We start from the raw sequence: 25,279 nt of genomic DNA on the forward strand, positions 1-25,279 counted from the left end.
TACAGTACCCATATTGTCATTTATTATCCTCTTACAGAACACTTTAATCAGTCATTAAATTGACGTTATGTGACTGAGAATTGTATGCGTTTCACATATCATCTCTTCAGGAAATGTTAAAATATGTTGCAATTAAATTTTTGACACCAGTTTTAAGGACATTTTAATAATTACTTTTTAAAAAACAGTAAAAACTTTTTAGTAAATGTAAGACAATTGTAATTCTGGTATATTTTTGTGAGTGAAATAATTTTCTGTTTGAAATTTTACACATCTATGTTAGATCTTTGTTATTTCCATTCATATATTCCTGTATATCTGCTTCTGTTTATAATTTGTTTTATGGTGAACGTCAATTAACCGTTAATCTATGAACCCCAAACAAAAAATTATATCAATTTAAAAGCTTTTTAAACTTGCAAAAAGGTTATTCCTATTCTATAAAAATACTCTACACGAATATTGTTGTCAATTGTTTTCAATCTTTTTATCATAAAAGAAAGACTTTTTTTTATATTTTTCAGAAAATATTTGAAGCATTTTTGTATTAAAACGTTAACTTACAACTGATAATAAATCGAGTTAATTTTGAAATGCTCAAGTTTATACAACTTGCATTTCTTAGTTGAACAAAAACATATGTTTTAAGTCTTATTTGTGGTGTATGTAATTCTTAGAAAATTTGGGAGAGAGGGAGAAAATGATAGACGACATTGTAAAACATAGGTTATTGATGTGTTTATTGCAAAGTTAATTAAAACAATTAAAATGGATTTTTTGTCAAACATAACTCAATCCCTACACAAACTAACATCGTGCTGTTATAGTTTATAATATTTATATACTTTTAATACCGTTGGCTAACTTCATGGTGAAAAAGGGAGCAGCTATGCATAAGTCTTCCCTGCCAGTAGATAGTCTCTCCATCATCAAGACTCCTACAGTACCTCCACGTTGTCCAGACACGGTAACTTGCGGCCCCAGGCTACCCCTGTAGGAGATCTCAGAGTAGTAGGAGACCCCAGAGGTAGTGCGTTATATCTCACCGATGTATGGACACACCCTAGCACACTAGCAACCCCTGCCCTACTGTCTTGTGGGTGCCCTTGCTTAAGCGAAAACTAAGGGAAGCAACTCCAAAATCAAACACCACTGCCTTGTGGGGTTTATCACAAAAGGCTAAGAGATGGGAATTCTGACTTCAAATTTTACTGCTGCCTTGCAGTTTTCCTTAAAAGGCTATGGAACCTCATCCAGAAAGAAAAGGTGTAGTAGCGGATACGATAGGGCGACTGTTTACCTCAGTGAGATTACTTTTGGGCAGAAGCTGCACTTACTCTGCTGCCAATCGTCGAGGGTTCACTCCACTGGAAATGAGCATTTGAGGTTCAGAGGATACTTATCTGATGCACAACAGATACTACACCTAAACTGCGCAAGCAAGTTAGGAGCCAAAATGGAAAGTCCTGTACTGAAGGATAAAGCACTGAGGCCCCAACTAGTCATTGTCAAGGCTGTCGGACTGCATGATGATGATGATAATGATGCGTTTAAGATTTAAATGAATGTATTGATATTCATAGAGATAGTTTACTTGACGAAATGTAGCATCCCTCTACCTGTTCTAAAAGTATGTTAACGGTGAATGCTCCGACGAACTGCAAGCACTTGTACCCTTCTTGACGTAAAAAAACCCAACAAACCCAACAAGCAGCAAAATCCCACCCCTTCACAGTTGATATCCCTTGATGTAAGAGAACCTTTTACTCCATTAGTTTCTTCCCCAGAACCGCTAGATTTTGGAATTCCCTTCCAGGTTCCTGCTTCCTCAACTGTACTGACATGCAGAAGTTCAAGTGTAACGTGAACCGACATTTTGCTGCCCAACTCCCACATAGTACTACTGTAGCTTATGACCCTGATAGTAGCCCCCTACATCAAAGTGGCGATGTGCCTTGTTTGGGGTGAAAATGTAATATATATATATATATATATATATATATATATATATATATATATATATATATATATATATATATACATTCATAGAGATAGGTTATTTGACAAAATAATTTTAAAATGTAATGCAATCATGATAATGTTAGATAATTTTTAATATGTATTTTATTGGATTCAAATAAAAACGTTAGTGTAACAACTGCTGACTAAAATAGTTAATTATTAATAAGATACTTCTAATACACTGTTATTTACTTTATAAACCATTTACATTCACACCAAATAAAGAGCATTGAGACATAATTGGATGCTATGTGAGAGAGAGGCATACAAATAAAGGCACCGTAAGTAATTAAACTAAATGTAAAAAATTGTTTCCCACTTTTTTTACGATCACTAATGTAAACAGGTGTTTATGTGAAACACTTTACGTGCATGCGGCTAAATGAATAGTTTTGTTTTTTCATCCTAAAATTTGTTTTTTTTAAGGAGAATAAAAGGAACAACACTGGGTTACGGTGTAGAGTATGGAGTGATGTCCCTTGAAAAGGGTTGACAGAGTTTGGACACGTGTTGAGTCTGCACGTAAATTCTCCTCTTGTGAAACAATGTCGGACAAACCAGAGTAGAATTCTACAGATTGATCATCCCCACTCAGCCGGTAAACCCACTATTGAAGTGAGTAATGTTTTGTTGTGTTGCTCGGTATTGCGATGTTGTCATGTGTTTGTGTTTGTCAATAAATATTTGTCTATTGTACTTGTGTTACATTTTGTATTTATTTATGCTGGTAGGTAGTTTTGTATGAACCTTAACACTTACCACAAGGGATGACAGCCTGTGTGTTCTTTGGGGAGGGTGCATATATTAATCATACATTCTAGTTTTTGTGGTTTTAAGTAAAAAACACCTCCCATCATAGGTAATAAAATTTCAATTTAAATTATATTTTTTGTTGTTTAAAATAAAAACACCTCCCATCATAGGTAATAAAATTTCAATTTAAATTATATTTTTTGTTGTTTTAAATAAAAAAACCCTCTCCTCATAGGTAATAAAATTTCAATTTAAATTATATTTTTTGTTGTTTTAAATAAAAAACACCTCCCATCATAGATAATAAAATTTCAATTTAAATTATATTTTTGTTGTTTTAAATAAAAAAACCCTCTCCTCATAGGTAATAAAATTTTAATTAAATCCTATTTTTTGCTATTTTTAATTAAAAAGAAATACCTCCCCTTATTAGTAATAATATTATTTAGAAAGCTATTCTTACCATGAGAAAGGAGATCCTTGCTTATTAATTTATACTTTAAACTAACGAATAAATATAAGGAATATTTTCTGTGTTATAACTTATTTACTTTTTAAAAAATTAGTACGTTACTTTAGAAGAAAAAATGGTTGATACAAAATGGTCATCTCGGACGTTTCGATAATAGTCTAAAAAATTGCGAAAACAAAAAAATACTCATAGAAAACCAATAAGAATCAGGATGACAGCTTTTGCAAAATTTTATGTCAAATGATTTTTACAATATCTCTTGTTTTTTGGTTTTTTTTTTCATTTTTAAGTGAAAGTACAGAATAGTTAACAGCATATGACATCTAATCCCCATCTAAAAAACGTAAGAAACCAAAAACTAATATGAATCCCCCGTCTCCTCCCCCTGCAACAAAAATTTGAAACTGCGAACGATTACAAGTATCATTGACTGCTAACTGGTCATAAAGTGGGTGCTAATTTTACATTAACTTATATAGGAAAGTGATCCCCACTCTAAAATTTGAAATAATTATTATAAATTCATAATTCCTTTAGTGGGTATTTTTAAGGCTGTATAAACTTAATAGTCGAAAAATAAACTCCATTTTTTGGGGGGAGGGATTTAAACTATGCTGGGTTAGATTGTAATGAGTTACGGATATTGTTTTCTACATCAAGTAATTGCTAATTGATGATAATTGATCATTTTATGTAAACTTTATAAAAGAAAATTATGCATATTTTAAAATATTACAAATTGGATGAAACATAAAAATTTAAAAGGAATTCTTCAACGATATAATAGTTTTTTTGTTTTAATCTTAAAACAATGAAATACAAAAATAGTTTTTAACAAAAAACTTAATTCGATCAATTTCAAATTAAATTATTTTTTTTCTCAGAAATCACACAAGTTTTACAAAAATAATCATATTTTGGTGCTAATGCATTTACTGATCCGCGCTATTTTTTAAATCGTATTACCAACTTTAATTAAAGTTTTATGATACGTTTTTTTTTATTTTTTATTCAATCGTACGGTTAAAGTATAGAATAGGTACAAACACCCCTCCTCATGTTAAGAATGGCTTTTTAAATAATAACGTTATTATTTCAGCACGGATCAATAAGTGCACTAGTACCCATATTTTAACAAAAATCTAAATATCACATCGAATAAAACATTTTAAAGATTTTTTTTAAATCATACTATAATTATCATATTTTATGGATTTTAAATCATACTATTATATTATATTATTATTATCATTATATTTTATGGATTGCAAAAACAAAAATAAATAAACTTAAAAATATATTAAATGTTATAGATTAGATTTTTTAGTGTAAAAAAAAGAAAAAAAACAAGATACAAACTTACTTTTCTTTCCAGGAATTCAATTCGAATAAAAAAGGGATTGTTTTAATCATACTACTATTAATATTAATATTAACTAATAAATATGATGATATCATATTTTATTAGATTACAACAACAAAAATAAGTAAACTTATTTTAATGGTTAAGATTATATTAAAATTTATAGATTAGATTTTTTAGTGTAAAAAAAAAGAAAGAAACGATACAAACTTACGTATATTTCCAGGAATTCAATACGAAAAAAAAAAATCGGGATGAATTCGTTTTTCTTTTGTGTTCAAAACAGACAATTTGTTTTGTTTGTTAGGATTTCTTTAGTGAATTTACCGAACTTTTGTTTTGTGTGTCCAATTCATTAAGAAATAAAATATATGAAAATATAAAAGAATTAAAATTAAAAGAGGAAAAACACGATTTAAACGTGAAATTATTTAAATAGAAAACCAACTGCTAAAGAACAAAGAACTTAAGGTCATCGAAATAACACGGTGTAATCATTATTTCGTTCCTCGTGTAAAAATGTCTGTTTAATGGTTAAATTAGGCACCGTCAAAACTGGGGGGGGGGCAGGTCAGTACTTTTTGACGGACCGTCTTTTTAAACATCGACCAAAAATCAGGTAATTATCCGATCAATACGAAATTTTCAGCGATTATTAGGAGAAGAATGAACTTTATAACAGTGTACTTATTTTTCATAAACGATATTTATATATATATTTTTTTTTTGCTTACACCCCCCCTTGTTTTGAAGTGGGAACAAATATGCTTAAAATAATCATCTGAAACTGAACAAAACATATTGTGTTGTTGTAAGGGACAGAATTATAGATTAAAAAAAAAAAACTTGTTTGCATACCTTATTTTGACGTCTGAATATCAGAACTTCGATTGTGTTTAATTGTCCCGCTTTTGAGTTTTGAAGTGTGAAATTCGGTGAATATGTTAAGTAAAATAATTAATTTAAGTTAAGCAAAACAACAAAAAATTGTTTTAATATTTATACGAAAAAAGCCATTTTAAAATTTTTGATAAATAAATTAACAATTTTTTTTTAGCGAGCCGAATAATGCATGACCATTATTAAACAGGGCATGCTTTGAATAATCGATACAAAAAAAAATTCGATACATATTGTGCCCTTTGTGTTAAAAATAGCATAATTTTTTTCGATCCCGTTTGAAAACGTTTGCCGCCTTTCGACTACGGTGGACCAAACACGCTGAAATAATTTTTTTTTATTCTGCTTTAAATTGCCCCCCTCCATTTTGGGGAGCCTGGCCCCCACACACATACACATTAAAAACCAAACTCATACAAATGGTCACTCATCTGGTACTGGCCAGCCTCAGCTTAATAATACATTGAAATTTTCGTCACTGAAAAATAAGTTTTTTTGGCCTGTTTGGTCTTCCATAGTTTTCTCCTTATCAACCGCAAACGTAAACAGAATCCCTCTAGACTCTACATCGACGCGAAATATCTGGTTACCTATATGAATAAGTGGAATTATTTGAAATTCAGGTACTTATATTATAATATTTTTGCATATTCTCTTAGAAAATCATCCTAAATCTTAGTTAGACAACAAATAAATAAATTAATTATTTCAAAAACCTTTTTTTTTTAAATATATAAGTACGTTTTTTGTGCAAGACAAAAAATGTCAATTGTTAACTTTTTGGGAAAATTTAACATTTAAAATTTAATTAAAAATAGTAGAAAAAGTTTTATATTATTCTGTTTTCTATATGATAAAATTCAGGGTTTTATCTTTCTGGAAAAAAAAAGTTACTCAGAAATAATGGATTTTAATAAATGTAATTTAGTTTAAAAAAAACAACAACAACTTGATTTTGCGGCCATTTTTGGCGGTGCCGAATTGTTTCCCTATCAAGTTTAGATTGTATTTGTCGATGTGTTGGAATTTCTTTATAAAATGTCTTTTCTGTTTTGTATGTCTCATTTATTAAAATAAATAAGATACATGAAGATTTAAAAATCAGGTTTATTTTATTTTATTCCTATTTATTTATTTTTTGAAGACTGAACATTTCATTAATAATTGAATTACTCAAACTACTGTTAACATCCAAGATGAGAAGTGTAGTCAGAATAATCGGTAGATTTACCGTTTATTTGTACAAATAGCCTCGAACCATATAATCACTAAAAGGGACTCTTAAAGGTCAACACCGGTATCGAGCAGAAGTTTGTTTACATGTTTCACAAAGTTTAAATGGTTAAAATATAATCACGTAATTATTGAAAATGTGATCATGTGATTAAAATTTTATTTTTTTAACCACGGTGTTTAACAAATTAAAAAAATCATGAAAGATGAAGTTTTAAAATGATTAAACGTGTTTTATTTTATAATTTAAAATGAAAAACGTTGAACAATAAAAATAACATTTTCAATACTTATGTATTGTTGGTACTGTGCTGAAATGATAATGTTATTTTATTGAAAGCCATTCTTAATATGGGGATGGTGTTTTGTAACTATTCTATGCTTCCACCTTACAATTAAAAAAAGAAAAAAAAAAGATGTCATAAAACTTTAATTTAACCTGAAAAACTATTTAAAAATAGCGCGGTACCAAAAATGCATAAGCACCAAATTTTGGTTTAATTTTACAATAGATATTTTTCTCGGATGCATATGACGGCAAATGGTACCGCGCTATTTTTATATAGTTTTTATTTTTTCAGTTTAAATTCAAGTTTCACGATTTTTTTTATTATATAAAGTTGTAATGTGGAAGCATAAATTAGTTACAAAACACCCTCACCTCCTCATATTAAGAATGGTTTTCACAATAATAACGTTATTATTTCAGCTCGGCACCAAAAATACATAAGTATCCAAAATTTAATTTTTATTGCTCAATGTTTTTTCATTTTAAATTATAAAATAAAATGGGAACTTGTACATTTTAATAATGACATTAAAAATGAAAATAGCGAAAAAAAAAAGGTTATATTGTACGTATCCATTATGGAATGAAGTTCTCTGGAAAAAAACTTTCACTTAATTTGGTCAAGTAGTTTTTTTTAACAAAAAAAACAACAACAATTTGTTATGATACAATACCAATTTTTAAGAAGAAAAGCTATTATTTAAGATGTGAAGGATGTATCGGCACTTTAGACTGAGTTATCTCCCCGTGGCGTGTTCTAAAAATCCAAACACGGCCATCTTCAGCGCGCTGTCATATTAACATGTTTTACCGCTGTAAAAAAAAAAAAATTATCTGAGTTTTTTTTTTCAGAGAACTTCAATCCATAACGGATACGTACAATATAACATTTTTGCGATATTTTCATTTTTTTTAATGTGTTGATTAAACTGTACAAGTGCCAATGAAAGATATTTAATCATTTTCATAATTTTGGTAACGAAAAATACCTGTGCACTTCATTCAACTTTGTTTGGATGACCAATTTTCGAGGTGATGGGTGGGATTCAATCAATAGACACACTAATTCTGCGGTAGTTTTCCAGAGGTTTTCATTCATCAATCAATATCGACAGAAGACACTTTCAGTTGTTGAAGGGGACAGCTCGGCAGATTTATTACGCTTACGAGATTGATATGTTCACAGCAAACGTTGGTAATGTATACATGCAGATTAGATTATATCAGAACGTTGCGATTGAAGTGGATGATAAATTGGTCGAGAGAGTTGACCTTTTTGTGGTGTGTATAGAGACGGGCGATTGGGAAAACAGAAACAAGGACGTCCTTACACACGTCTGTGATAGCGGAAGACATACGGGAGGTAACTGGGAATTAAAGTGGTTTTCTGCTCTGGGGAAACGACCTAAATAATCATCGTTAACCCCGACGTCAGGTAAGTATGAAGGTATTTATGTGCTCCCCCACCGAGCAAATTAGGCGCAAGGCCGATTCGTAAAGTGAGGAGTGAAAGGGAAATGGGGACCAACTCCCCTGGGAGTAGGGGAACTGGATAGTGACAATTGGTATGGAGGGTTGCCCCTACATTAACCAAGGTCTTTGCTTGACACTTGCTGCCCAAACCCCGAAAGGCCCGGGCCTGTTGTATTTATTTGCTCCTCCACCGAGCAGATTAGGCACAAGGCCGATTTTTAATGTGAGGAGTGAAGGGGAGGGGGAAGGGAAAAAGGGGACCAGCTCCCGAGAGGTGGGAAATGGGAGCTGGTTAAAGGTCAGATATATGGGTTGCCCCCACATCTGGTCTTTGCTTGCAGTAGGTATTTATTTGCTCCCCCACCAATTTTTAATGTGAGGAGTAAAGGGGGAGGGAGGGGAAAGGGGACCAGCTCGCATTTCCCACCTCTCGGGAGCTGGTCCCCTTTTTCCCTTCCCCCTCCCTTTGCTTGCAGTATCTGTTACTACACTTTGATCTTGTCGCCCGTGCCACGAAGGGCCCGGGCCAGACTTACGTCAGGTAAGTAAAAACTCTATGGCGGTCCACTAGTGTTTTTATAATATACGTCCATACTCACCACACCACTGACAATAATCAATAAAATACTAAATGTGTTCCACATAATTCTCACCAATATTAATATATCACAACATTTTATTCACCAATAACAAAATTCATAACAAAAATATTACTATCATTTAAACTTACAAACATTTTCACAAAATACCTTAATTCTTAAAGAAACTTATATTTTACTGTAATATTCAATGTCAAGGTCGTTAACATGTTAACAGCATAAATTCACAATCTTTTCAATGAGAACCAATCCAAACGAATAAAAACTTGTAGAATTAAAACCAAATCACAAAACCAAAAAACAACCACATTTTTATTGAATCAAATCAAACAATGTTGTCTTTGTTTAATTATATCGAAGTAGGTTGAAATAAATAGAAATAAAAATTACGATCTGAAGAGTTGTCTTTCCTTACTTGAGCGGCATTTAAAAATGCCAATAAATTCGATTTCTTTTTATATGTTCATCTCATGAAATAGTTTTTGATTAATATAAATTAAAGTTATTTAAGGCAATCTTTACTGTAAGGCTGCGTAATTGTTCCGCCAGATAGAAAGGCAGCATCTAAACAAGTGTAGTCGAGTCTAGCGCACATCATCATCGTAATAAAGACACGAGGAAATTAAAAAAAAAAACAAGAAAAATCGGTATTATGTTACTTTAAGGTTAACCTCACATTTGTATAAAAAAAAAATAGTTTTTTGTAGTTTTCGGTGTGCTTTCAAAGAATATGGTAACCGTTTCCATCGCAAATTTACCGTTTGCATGCTATTAACTGGGACTATTTTCCATTTCACAGACCAGCCTTCGTTTACGCTACGCACGATCATAAACGAAGGCTGTTAAAAATGCACTCGCGTACCGAACTGCCTAGTCACAGTGTAGTATTGGCGAAAATTTTAAATTAGACGAAAAACAAGTAGTTTTCCAAATATGAAGCCATGTAATTCTATGTTTTCACGGCTGCTGGCCGTTTTGTACGCGTAAGCGCGCGCACATATCCTATAAGGATAATCAAGAAACTGTATTCCGTTAGGGAAATAAAGAGATACATATGTACTGCACATTTAAATAAAAGAAGGAAAGTTTATTAACGTATTTATAGGGAGACAATGTGTAGTGTTTATCGTGTTCAGTCGAGGAAGAATCTCTCTTCTCGTATATCCGGTGACCAATGTTTTCAATCAAAGGGGCATAACTCCCAGAAGAGTTACCTTCCCCTGAAACAATATTTAAGATAAATAAGCTGAGATGATTTTTTTTTAAATCTACCAATATATATATAAAATAACATTATTAAAACAAAATGTAGTTTTTATGCGACTATTAAGAGAATCGTTTTTGTTTTCATATCACAGTTTTTTTTTTCGACTACATTACAAAAAATGAAAATGCAACAATAATTGTAGAGGGAATTATTTTTTCATCTCATAATTTAGGATGCTAAAACCAACGATATTTTTATTAAGTCAAAACAGTAAAAAAAAAAAATAATAAAAAACTGCAGCATTTTTTTTATGTAACAAAATTGATAACCTTAATAATACAAAACGTAGTCTTTATGCGACTATTAAGAGTATCGTTTCTGTTTTCATATCATAATTTACGACACTAAAACCAACGATATTTTCTTGTGATGAAAACATTTGAAAAGGAAAGTTGCGGCAACTTTTACTTTCTTTTTTCAACTACATTTTTTATTAAAACGTAAATATTATTGTGAGTTTCTATAAAAAATTTATCTTTAAGCTTAAAACCAAAAGAATGAAAACATTACAAAAGAAAAACGGAATTTTTCCGACTACTAAAAAAAAAATTTTACTACTTTTTAAAATTAATTAATAAATGTTATGGGATAATGTGTTACAGAAAAAAAAAGTCGCCACAGCTTAAAAAAAAAAAAAAACATTTGTTTTTTAAAATCACAATTTCCTCTTCAGCTATCGTTGCATTTTCCTTTATTTTCGCAACAAATCTTACCAGACATTTATTTGTTAATTTAAAAATGTAGTAACAAAATGTTTTGTAATGCTTTAAGGGTTAAGCTTAAAGCCTAATTGGGTTTGTATTACTGTACACATAGATTCGAAAAAGTTGTCACAAAACAAATATAGAACAAATAAATATTATCAAAGGCAAGATAAGTTACTTTTCTAAATAACTGGATATGTTTTTAGTGTTTATATTTAATTTAACATGTTTATTCAGCTCGAAAAACATACAGTGTTTACCGATGTATTGGAAAGTTAAAGATGGCGCCTGACTCTCTCGTTGACACGGTAGATTTGGGAAAAGAAGTTAAAAACAAAAACATATGCAAAATACTGTTGGAAACTCGCTAAATATATGTTACCATGACATAAGCTGACATATATTAGGTGTTTTTTTTAACAGTATTTTGTATAGTTTTTAAACTCCTTTTCCCAAACTTACCGTGTCAAACATTAAAAAAAATCGTTGCAGCTTTTTTAATGTTTTGATTTAATAAAAACATCCTTAGTAGTAGCGTCCTAAATTATGAGATGAAAAAAATGAGCGAATTTCTTAGTGAAATGGAGTTGTCTCCCTCTGTACAATGACCTTGGATATAAAAAAAAAAGGATAACATTTTACATTAAGGCCCGTCTCACGTTCGTATGTAACGAAATATTCTTTTGTAGATTTTGGTGTGCTAAAAACGAATCTGAAAACCGTTTCCGTCGCAAAAAAAGTTTTCATGATATGAAGAAATTATTTTTTCAAAAAGCGGGTGGTCACTTTTCCATGTAAATTTAACTTAAAATGAGTATCCACTTTCTGCCCACCTGAGAGGGGGGCATTTTAGCGTTTATTGGCTAAAAGGTTTCGATTTTTTTTTTGTTTTCATCTTTCAATAAAGACACGAGGAAATTAAAAAATAAAGAAAAATCGGTATTTTTTTACTTTAAGGTTCGTCTCACATTTGTATAGAAAAAAAAAATAGTTTTTTTTTGTAGTTTTCGGTGTGCTTTAAAAGAATATGGTAACTGTTTCCGTCGCAAATTTACCGTTTGTATGGTATTAACTGGGACTATTTTCCATTTCACAGCCCAGCCTTCGTTTCGCACGATCATAAACGAAGGCTGTTAAATATGCACTCGCGTACCAAACTGCCTTGTCACAGTGTAGTATTGGCGAAAATTTCAAATTAGACGAAAAACAAGTAGTTTTCCATATATGAAGCCATGTAATTCTATGTTATCACGGCTGGCCATTTTTGTACGCGTAAGCGCGCGCACATATCCTATAAGGATAATCAAGAAACTGTATTCCGTGAGGGAAATAAAGAGATTAATATGTACTGCGCATTTAAATAAAAGAAGGAAAGTTTATTAACGTATTTATAGGGAGACAATGTGTAGTGTTTATCGTGTTCAGTCCAGGAAGGGTCTCTCTTCTCGTATATCCGGTGACCAATGTTTGCAATTAAAGGGACATAACTCCCAGAACGGTTACCTTCCCCTGAAACAATATATAAGGTAAATAAAAGAGCGTTTGAACAAGTCACACGGCGAGCAGTAGATTGTAAAGTATTGATTTGTGTCCTTTTCTATTCTCTACCATATTCACACCCGGGAGGCGGTGCATCATTTTACAACATTAAACTACTTCTCTATCAAAGACACGTAATGTATGGGAGGATGGCAAAACCCATGACAAATGAAGCCTCTCTTGAACTAGCTACAATGATGATAACGCAAAACACGGTTGAAATGAGCAAAAAGAATTAGAAACAGCTACTACACTTTCATTATTGTTCGTTTAATGCTGATTTTATGGGAAACAGGCAAACTAATAATTGGGTTTAAGTCTGGAATAATGAGTGAAGGTCATCGTAAGTTTAACCGAATCGAGTTTGATAACAATAAGTTGCAAGAAGTCACATTATTATTCGGAATACTGTTCTCATTTTGAGCGTTAACGGTAATTCGACTAATCCAAATAATAATGAAATGCTTTATCTAAAAAAAATAAACCTGCTTTTTATAGCTTCATATATATTTTTTAATGAATTGAAGACGAAATATAAATTTACAATAGAAATACCCCAAACGGTTTAAGAATTGACAAATATAATCTAATCTTTATACGAAAACAATTCGGACATTTTTACACAAGGAACAAAATAATGATTTCACCGTTTTACGGTGACCTTAAGTTCTTTGTTCTTAAGCAGTTGTTTTTCTTTAAATAATTTCACGTTTAAATCGTGTTTTGTATCTTTTAATTTTGATTCTTTTATATTTTCATATATTTTATTTCTTAATGGATTGGACACAGAAAACAAAAGTTGTATCAATTTACTAAAGAAATCCTAACAAACAAAACAAATTTTCTGTTTTGAACACAAAAGAAAAAAACGACACTTTTCTTGCATTTAATTCCCTGAATGAAAGGTAAGTTTGTTTTTTTTAATATCATTTAAAAACTTAAAAATAATTTTAAATATTAAAATATTTTTTTATTGCAATCCAATATGAAAGGTAAGATATTTTTACGTCTTTCAAAAATCCGTTTGAATAACTTTTAGAAATAATTTTAAATATTAAAATATTTTTTTATTGCAATCCAATATGAAAGGTAAGTTATTTTTACGTCTTTCAAAAATCCGTTTGAATAACTTTTAGAAATAATTTTAAATATTAAAATATTTTTTATTGCAATCCAATATGAAAGGTAAGTTATTTTTACGTCTTTCAAAAATCCGTTTGAATAACTTTTAGAAATAATTTTAAATATTAAAATATTTTTTTATTGCAATCCAATATGAAAGGTAAGTTATTTTTACGTCTTTCAAAAATCCGTTTGAATAACTTTTAGAAATAATTTAAAATATTAAAATATTTTTTTATTGCAATCCAATATGAAAGGTAAGTTATTTTTACGTCTTTCAAAAATCCGTTTGAATAACTTTTAGAAATAATTTTAAATATTAAAATATTTTTTATTGCAATCCAATATGAAAGGTAAGTTATTTTTACGTCTTTCAAAAATCCGTTTGAATAACTTTTAGAAATAATCTGAAACAGAAAAGCTCTTTATATTTTGCACCGCAGAATTTTTTTTTTAATGAAAACGAAATATAAATTTACAGTAGAAATACCCCCCAAAAAAAACAATTTAAGAATTGACAAATATTATCTAAACTTTATAGGAAAACAATTCGGACATTTTTACACAAAATCTTAAAAATTAAAAATGGTTTATTTTTTTGCAATCTAATAAAATTATTGATTCCCCTTCTCAAAAAAAAAAAAAAAAAAAAAAAAGTTGACCATAAAGTGAGTGCATTTCTTCATATCTTGGAAACTACTTGTTTCTTGAAATTTTAAAAGTTAGTGGTAATTTTAAAGGATTTTCCGAGGGATAAAAAAAAGACCCCCCCCCCCGAAAAAAATCGTGGCCACAAAGTGGGTGCTCATTTTACGTTAAATTAACATAGAAAAGTAATCCCCCAGTTTTTTAAACTACCATTTCTTCATATCTTGGAAACTACTCACTTGACGTAATTTTAAACGTTATTTTAGTTTTCAGCGACCCCGAAAACCTTTAAGAGTGGTAATTTTAAAGGAATTTTCGAGGGTTGAGTGATTCTTCATATTAAACAATCTCCCTTTAAAATATATTCAATCTGACTATTAGATCTTTTTGTCAAAAATGTGTTTATTTAAGTAAAACTTACGTGATTTCTAGTAAAATAATAATGTTTACCATAAACAAAATAATTTAATTCGAAGTTGGTTTAAACTGTTTTTTTTTATATTTAATTGTTTTTTTTTTAATTTTTAAAAACAGTTTTTAGTCTACCGTTTTCCATGTGAATTGTAATTTTTTATTCAATATTTAAGGTTATAGAATAGGCAACACTTTCTTTAATAAAGTTTACATAAACATTGACAATCACCAATTAACTAAAATTTAACATAGAAAAAATAATTGGCAAATGTTTACAATCGTCTGAAAAGCCATAAAAATATCCCGGAAATACAATAAAAAAAAATATATATAAATATTTAAGACTTTGTTAGATAAATTTAACATGAATTAAGCACCTGCTTCCTGCTCACATTTCAATCAACTAGACATGTACTACTTCGCAGTTTCAAAGTTTTGTGGCGGTGAAAGGGAGAGGATAGTCCTTGTATCGATTTTTGTTTTGATTTTACGAAGGTAGGATTAAAACCCACATGTTTTTAACTATTCTCTACTTTCACCTAACAATTTATTTGTCAGAAAAAGTGATGCACGACATTTATTTGCGACTGTCTGGAAGAGCTTAAGCAAAGAAAATGTTTGTTGGAATGTTGATTCTTTTTATGCTTGAGGTAGCCATTACGTCCGACTCATTTGCTTCATAGCCCACTTAGATATCCATGCTAGTCTCGCTGACTAACACATTCGGATAACCCTGCTAGTTTCACTCCTTTGCCCACTCAGATATTTCCACTAGTCTTGATCCCTAGCCGCCTCAGACATCTCTGCTCGTCTCACTGACTAACCCAGTCAGATATCAAAGTTAATCTCACTTCTTAGCCCACTCAGATATCCTGCTTTTCCACGATACTAGGCTTAAAAGTGACGACTCCTAAATACAACAAAACTGAATCACATTTCCAAAATTCTTCATTTTAGAACGACAAATTTGTACTTCTTCATTTAAGACCAACTACTTATGTTTCAGCTAATACAACCAAATTTCTTTTTAAATTTCTCATTTAAAAACGACTACTTTTTCCATAAAATTCAACTGAATCGCATTAAAAGTTCTTTTTACAAAAGCGACTTTTTTCAAATACAACCTAATTTCAGCATCAGGCACTCAGATTACCATTGTAAGTTCAATAGAATGTTTAATTTTCAAATTTTGACTTGCAAATGCAAATACAAAATTCGCTATAGTCCGACAAATAATCACAAGGTCGAGCTTTGAATACATATTTCACTTCTCAATAGCATCAATTTTTTTCCAAGTCCAGCTTTTGAATATTCATATAAAATCCACAGCATGACCAATTTTCACATTGACTTTTAAATTTGTATTTAACATTAAATCGAATATTTTTTTAAATACGTTTGTTGTATGATGACAATAAAAATATCCAACGAATTTTCACTTTGACTTTTAAATTGTTTATTAATTTGTTAGATGACAATACAGAAAAGTTAACATGAAAACTCTAATTTGCAACAACGTAACAATGCATCCTTTGTTTATTAATTTGTTAGGTGAAAGTACAGAATAGTTAACAACATGTAGACTATAATCACCCAACAATGTAACAAACGTTTTGTTTATAAAAAATGATTGTAAAAAGCTGCAACCGCTATGCTGCTCTTATACCACTATCAGCCGGTCACTGAGGTGTATGACTGACAGACATGTTATATTAAATGTCTTTAAGTGGTCTCGGGAAGACGTAAAGATGGGCCAGTCATTAGGGTCTTTGTAGCAAGAAAATCATACCTGAGATGTTGAATGTGTTGTGTGGCTCCTTCTTCTCCCAGGAAACATCTTGACCTCTTCACCCTTGTTGACGTTCTAAATGGAATTTTCTTTCTTCATTTTCTGGACTGCTTCATTGTTTCAATAAAGGCACTTATGAAGGCATTCATGGCAGACACAAGAAAAATGACACGCGACACAATTGTAATATATATAAAGCATAACTATTTTATTTTAAAAAATATATTTTACAAAAACTTTTTCAATTAAAAACTGGACAATAGGCTTTTCAAAGCTAACCAACCTAACTAGTATTGAGGGAGGGGGTGCTCTCCCCCATTTACGGGGAGTCAGAATATGCGTCTTCACTTCATGCTGGTCGTGCAGGAAAAAGACAGATAGCAAATCTCATAGGATTAGTTAATCTCTTGACAAAGGTTTCCTTTCCAGGGCAATTGCTCTTGACATATCAAAGGCCTTCGACAAGGTATGGCATAAAGGCCTACTTCACAAGATCTCCAGCTACGGTATAACTGGAAATATTCTCTCTGTCATTAAATAATTTCTCTCTGATAGGCTCATAAGAGTAGTGGTTGATGGCCTGCAGTATTAATGCTGGAGTCCCTCAAGGGTCCATCCTGGGCCCAACTCTTCCTTATCTACATCAATGATCTCCCTAAACACATACTTAATCATTCGTTGACATCTATGCTGATGAAATAACCATCTACGGCAACACATCAAAGGCTGTAAATGACAAAACTCTCTCTGATTCTCTCTCCTCTGATCTCGAACGAGTGGTTCAGTGGGGAAAGGCGTGGCTGGTTACCTTTAATGCATCTAAAACCAAACTCCTATCTTTACATCATCAACGCCCTGATCCCCATCTGGCATCAATTGAAATGGATGTCTCTCGTCTAGGAGAAACCCCATGTTTTGACAAGCTTCTGGGCTAGACCTTCACTCCTGACCTGAAATGGAACATGTACATTAAGTCTGTTGCCAAGGTCGCGGAAAGATGGTGGGATCCTTCTACCGCTCCAGAAGATATCTCACTACTGATGCAATTCTCTATCTATATAAAAGCCATGTACGCGCAAGGATGGAATACTGCTTCCATATCTGGGCAGGAGCAACTAAAAACAGCCTATCCTGCCTTGACAGAGTACAAAATAGACTTCGTGGCTTAGTGAGGGATGCCCTTTTCTCTTCCCTGCAACCTCTCTTCTGTTGCAAGCCTATCTTTGTTTTATCGTTATTTCCATGTCAGTTGCTCGTCTGAACTCCAATCTCTGGTCCCCCCTCACCAGTCTTTTACAAAAAAGCACCCGTCTAGCTGAATCGACTGTCAAAAACTTTCCCCACTCTTTATCTATGCCTAAATCAAAACGTAAATTCCATGAACAAAGATTCTTTCTTAGAACTGCACGCCTGTGGAACTCTGTTCCCTCTTCCTGCTTCCCTCCTGACTACAACTTGGATGTGTTCAAGTCAAACGTAAACAAATTCCTGATGAACCGCCCCCTTAAGTAGACACTCTAAAATATCCACACTAACGTACTGTACTTACAATAACCCTTATCCCTGAGTGGCTTCCAGGCCTTGATAATGATGACCGCTTTGTACCAAAAAGGGGCAATTATAGGAAGGGATTTCTTTGTATCTCAACGCTCATGGCCAAATTACCGCTCGGGCATGTTGTAGAGCGTGTTAGAAACAGTGGCATGGAAAATAGTGCCACATCCCTCCCCATGCAATCCTAAATTTATGAGTATTCATAAATTTTAGAATTTCCTAATTTTCCGCTGATGGTGCGTCAACCAGCCGTCAGCGATCAATGTCCCCATGCTCAACGTCTTGTCAGGAACTCAGTAAAGCAATTTATTTTCTTCGCCAGTCACCTGGTAGACTGGTATACTGCTTCAAATACCAGAAAGGGTAATCATCCTCGCCCTCCATCGAGGCAGTGACCTCATGATTTCAGTTACTAGATTTACGCTCACTTAGGCAACCAGTATAATATTTTTTAATAAAGCTGGATTTTACGTGAGTTCATCACGCCAACCTATACATATTTTAATTTATTCTGCGTTAGAGCAAGGTGTCTGCCACCGAACGACTAATAAAAACTATGCATCACGGAATATTTATTAATTATATAAAGAATTAATTAAAGAAGGGCACTCAGCTTCATGAGTTGGAATACTCGATTAAAGCAAAAGAATTTCAAAAAATAAACAATTCAGAAACCTGGTATACATTAAATCAATGAAATAGGGTGTTAACATTTTAAAAAAATCATTTCAGAGTACCTCGGTTATAATTAGAATGTGTTTACAAATTGCAAACGCATTTCAGGTTATTACATTCATAGTTAACTTTTTACCAAATTTCAGGGTACATTTAAAAAGTAATTTATTTTTCAAAGCACTTTTCTTTACAAAAGATCATTAAAATTTCATTCCAAAATTTAAAAATCATCTCAAGTATTTTGGTTCATCGTTAAAATCAATTTTTCTTCCAAAAGGGTCATTAAAAATTCCGAATTTATGTTAGTTAACTTTTTTCCAAAGTAATTCATTTATTATTTTAAAAACAATTTTCTCGAAAGAGCATAAATCTAAAATCGAACTATTTTTCACAATGAAATTCAAAAATTATTCATAACATTTGGTTCATTATTAAAATTAATTTTCTTAAAAAGATCATAGAAAATTAATTTTGAATCAATTAACCCTTCACGATGAGATTTAGCGACATCCCAACTTTTTCATTTCGTAGTTATTATTTTTAAAAGAAATTTAAAGTTATTTCTTCTTATAGGTCATTTTGAATTCAGAAACTTTTCACGTTAATTAACTTTTTTAAAAGTAATTAGTTTATTATTTACAAAAAACAACCCTCTTCCTTTGATCACTCACAAAGATTATTTCGAATTAATAAACCCCCGCCACACCTAGGAGTTAAATTAGTTAACGACCAGTTTTGTATAGTTAACCGCTTGATAAAATTAAAGTTTCAATTAAAGAGAGATCTTTCTAGACTGAGGAAACTTTTTTCTTCTTAAGAATTAATTCAATTTTTCGTAAATACTCCTCAGTCAGGGATCCCTATCATATGGTCCAATTTCAAATAAACCTTCAATTAAAGAATTCGCTCGAATAATTCTTCCTTAAAAATCATCTAGAAAGAGACAGAAAGATAGCAAGAATTATGGGAAGTGATTTCTTTGTATCTATATACATATCAATATATATATATATATATATATATATATATATATATATATATCAATATCTATATATATATATATATATATCAATATCTATATATATATATCAATATCTATATATATATATCAATATCTATATATATATATCAATATATATATATATATATCAATATATATATATATATATATATCAATATCTATATATATATATCAATATCTATATATATATATCAATATATATATATATATATATATATATATATATATATATCAATATCTATATATATATCAATATATATATATATATATATATATATATCAATATCTATATATATATCAATATATATATATATATATATATATCAATATCTATATATATATCAATATATATATATATATATATATATATATCAATATCTATATATATTAATATATATATATATCAATATATATATATATATCAATATCTATATATATATCAATATATATATTAATATATATATATATCAATATCTCTCTCTCTCTATATATATATATATATATATCAATATCTCTCTCTCTCTATATATATATATATATATATATATATATATCAATATCTCTCTCTCTCTCTCTCTATATATATATATATATATATATATATCAATATCTCTCTCTCTCTCTATATATATATATATATATATATCAATATCTCTCTCTCTCTCTCTATATATATATATATATATATATATCAATATCTCTCTCTCTCTCTATATATATATATATATATATATATCAATATCTATATATATATCAATATATATATATATATATATCAATATCTATATATATATATATATATATATATATATATATATATATATATCAATATCTATATATATATATATATATATATATATATATATATATATATATCAATATCTATATATATATCAATATATATATATATATATATATATATATATATATATATATATATATATAAATATATATATATATAAATATATATATATATAAATATCTATATATATATCAATATATATATCAATATATATATATATATATATATATATATATATATATATATATATTAAGTAATGTGATCTATAATTTAAAAGTTTAAACAAATTTTTAAATTTAAAAATCAAAATTTAATTAAATTAAAAATCAGTTTCATAAGAAGGAACAACAACAAAGTCAATTATCTGTACGATCGTTTCGGAAATCCGTGCAAACATTCTTTTAAAAATAACTCTCTATCAAACCAAACTACTCGATCCAACTATATTTGGCAACTAAAAAATAGCAATATTTCTTTCAACTTAAAATGGCAAATAATTGAGACTTGCAAATCATATAAACCAGGAGATAAATTTTGTACATTATGTACAAAAGAAACCCTAAAAATTTTAAAATATGAAGATATAAAAAGCACAACCAAACTAGTAAATTCAAGACACGAGATTCTATCGTGTAATCATAAACGTTGGTTTAAATTTAATAAATATAAACCACCTTAAATCATTCAAAATTACTCATTAGTAAAAATAGATATTTTTCTAATAAATTAAGTTAAACCAATTACCGCCCTTAGACTCGTAAATCAAATAATAAATAAAGCCATGACAATTATCTCCCCTTAAAAACTTGCAAAAACAAAAAAAAAATACTCTCTCTCTATAGATATTAACTGTAGCGTCTCTAAATCAAAATACGCTAACGGAAACAATTTACTGCACGAGCGTCGCCCTTTTTAAAATTCATCATTCAATAAAATAAAAAGCTATAGCAAACATCTAAATGACTACTTTAAATACAGTTCCTAATTTCAAAAAAAGAAAAACCAAAAGGTAATTATATATCTATATATTTTTAAATCAAATTTATTATGTAAATTCAAAATATATATATTTTTTCTACTCATTTCTATCTCTAACCTATACCAATTTTCTTATTAATTTTCTTATAAATTTTAAATCCAAACCTTTTACTTCAATTTTTCAGATTCATCTGCCTTACTGTTAATGCTAGGTTTATTTTTGGTGTCTTTTCAATTCAATAGAAATCCTCCTAAATTTGCTGATGAGGAGACCGTGCTTACCAAAAAAACTATGTATAATTGTTCTACGTGACTTCATGTATACCACAAATAAAAAGCACGGATTTCCGAAACGATCGTACAGATAATTGACTTTGTTGTTGTTCCTTCTTATGAAACTGATTTTTAATTTAATTAAATTTTGATTTTTAAATTTAAAAATTTTTTTAAAACTTTTAAATTATAGATCACATTACTTAATATTGAATTAGCTCTAGGACATTTAACTATCGAGCTTATTATATATCTAAATTACAACGAGCATTTCCTGTATTTTAATTAAACTAGTAATTTCACTATTACATTAAAATACACTTAGCTCTTTAGACTATTATTCTAATCTCCTTTAAATTATATATATATATATATATATATATATATATATATATTAGTGTTTCTTATGTTTTCCCTATGATGCATATCATAAAAATTCTAGGTATAACTGTTTCTAAAGTATATATTGAAATACCTGTATCCACTCTTCCTGTGTTAAGTTATAAAACATCCGATTATTTTCTTCTGTGTATAATATTAAGTTTTGAGTAAATAAGATTTTATGAGTTCCATCCAATAATATTGAATAACAAACAATATATAAACGATAATAATAAAATATTGAATTTCATTTATTTCTTTTATTTACAGATGTTCCTGTTTGATGACTTATTACATTTTTATGGATCAGTATGTTTTATTATAAAAAATTATATATTTGAAATAGTGTAGAAAATCACACACACCTTGAAGATAATATTCACATATGCAGTATATGTGCTTAATGCTCAAATGAATGAAAGGTATAAACAATATAATTACAATTTTCAGAGAAGTATGCGGCTTTTGAAAAAACAGGATGTTACAAAAATCGATACCATTACAGTATCTTACATACATAAAATAAATATTGTATTCTTGTGTAGAAGGTTCTTTTCAAAATAATGCTAGAGTGATATTCTGTAGTATTCATAACGAAATTGATAATATTGGACCAGGATAAAATTTAGTAAAACATGCAAGTATACCGAGAGGAAAAGGTACATTCTTGTGAAGTATGTGGATATTCTTGTTCCACAAAATCGTATTTAGTGACACATATGAGAACTCACACTGGTGAAAAACCACATTCTTGTGAAGTGTGTGGATATTCGTCTCATCGAAAAGATCATCTAGTAGGACATATGAGAACTCACACGGGGGAAAAACCACATTCTTGTAAAGTATGTGGATATTCTAGTTCTACAAAATCACATTTAGTGACACATATGAGAACTCACACTGGTGAAAAGCCATATTTTTGTCAAGTGTGTGGATATTCTTGTTCTACAAAATCATATTTAGTGACACATATGAGAACTCACACTGGAGAAAAACCACATTCTTGTAAAGTATGTGGATATTCTTGTTCTAAAAAATCACATTTAGTGACACATATGAGAACTCACACTGGTGAAAAGCCACATTCTTGTCAAGTGTGTGGTTATTCTTGTTCTACGAAATCATATTTAGTGACACATATGAGAACTCACACTGGAGAAAAACCACATTCTTGTAAAGTATGTGGATATTCTTGTTCTACAAAATCAAACCTACTGACACATATAAGAACTCATACTCTTGATAAACCACATTCTTGTGAAGTGTATGAATACGCATGTTCGCAAAAATCAAATTTAGTGAAACATATGAGAACTCACACTGGGGAAAAACCATATTCTTGTAAAGTGTGTGGACATTCTTTTTCAACAAAACCACATTTAGTGACGCATATGAGAACTCACACTGGGGAAAAACCATATTCTTGTAAAGTGTGTGGACATTCTTGTTCCAGAAAAGCACATTTAGTGACGCATATGAGAACTCACACTGGGGAACCTGAAGTCCTATCTAACTAATATTCCTGGTGAACAAAGTGCAAAACAGATTCAGACAATTGCACTTAAGGGAACAGCGAGGATACTAAAAAGAGCTCTCGGTTGGTTTCAATAAAAAAGCGGGGCAATGATGGCAGCTGGTTTGGCTGTCCCATTACAATCTTCAAAGGAAGAAAAAAGGGACCCACATTCTTCTAAAGTGTGTGGATATTCTTTTTCTAAAAAATCACATTTAGTGACACATATGAGAACTCACACCCCCTCTACTTATGTAAAATAGGTAGAGGGAAGCTTCGAATAACGAATAAGAAGCCGTGGACAATGAGGAACAACCATGAAAAATGCCAAACAAAAGGAACTCAAACTGGACGGCCGTCACCCTGGATAAAAAGGGCCCCTCAACCTGTTTACGCACCAGGCAGGAAGAGGAAAGAAATGGTGTGAACCTTCTTGCCTCAAAAGGTGGTACCCCAATCACCCCAGAGGTCACACAAGGACAGCAACCAGTCCATGATCAAGATGGACTAAGTGTCCTTCCTCCAGCCCGCTTGACAGATCTCAAAAGAAACAGGAGGAGGATTAAAACTCAGCCATGGTCTGTCGAGCAAAAGAAGATGCTTCTGCCATGCTACCACTACTCAAGGTTTGATAAATGGGGACGCAGCTCAGGAAAGATACTAACCGAGGCTATAAAAACATCAAAACTCCCAGCAGAGAAAAAGCACACAAACTTACTCCAACAACAACCACCAACTTTACCATTAGAACCCATCCAAATATCCCAGCACATGCCCAGCTCTCCTGGAACTCCTGTGCCACTGGAGTCTCTGTATGACATGACATCTGCCTTCACAAACTCTCTGCTGGAAACTCCACAAACACCAACACAGGAATCTACATCACCCACCAGGATACCACCACCTGCACCACCGCCACAATCACATAGACACCCACCACCATCATTTGTACTCCCAGAAGCAGATGATGAATAGTTTGCTTTGGATGAGGAGCTTAGCAACACAATTGAGGAGATGAGGTGTATGAGAATGAAGGACAGACCACGTTTGTCCAAGATTCAAGCAGCTGGAAGAGCAAAGACTGTTATAGCCAAAGTTAACATCGCTCTCAAGAGGCTAATTCCAACAACAGTTATGCTCACAGAACTCAACCATATCACATATGCAGCTGGCCTCTATATTGACAGAAAAATTAACCTTCGAACATTCAATCACAATCATCGAATAGGGCCCAGAGTTTCTAGACAAACACCTCACTGGAAGACCAAGCTGCAAAAACAACTGAACCTCTGCAGAAAAGAACTAAGCCAAATAAAACAGTTCCTTGCAAATCCCTCGGTACAGGGTCGACTTAAGACCACCATAAAAAACTCTGTACCAAATACCACCATGAGAAAATTGAGGGATTATAAAATACAGCTAGGGAGTTGGAAGGAAAAATACCAGCACTTTCCCAGAGAATTAAAAACCAAGAGAACAAGATCAACTCCCAGAT

The 25,279-nt window shown here is 30.8% G+C and overlaps 1 protein-coding gene across 1 annotated transcript; it reads left to right on the forward strand.

Moving 5' to 3' along the window:
* The first annotated feature begins 13,276 nt into the window (after positions 1–13,276).
* LOC145270626 (uncharacterized) lies at positions 13,277–24,777 on the forward strand. The gene is made up of 2 exons (XM_080126250.1): positions 13,277–13,519; positions 22,542–24,777. The coding sequence occupies exon 2, from the start codon at positions 24,109–24,111 to the stop codon at positions 24,757–24,759; it is 651 nt and encodes a 216-aa protein (XP_079982376.1). The 5' UTR covers positions 13,277–13,519; positions 22,542–24,108; the 3' UTR covers positions 24,760–24,777.
* The last annotated feature ends 502 nt before the right edge of the window (positions 24,778–25,279 follow it).

This window comes from Euprymna scolopes, chromosome 46 (assembly GCF_053919585.1).
Source record: "Euprymna scolopes isolate OS-2025 chromosome 46, ASM5391958v1, whole genome shotgun sequence".
NCBI lineage: Eukaryota > Metazoa > Mollusca > Cephalopoda > Sepiida > Sepiolidae > Euprymna > Euprymna scolopes.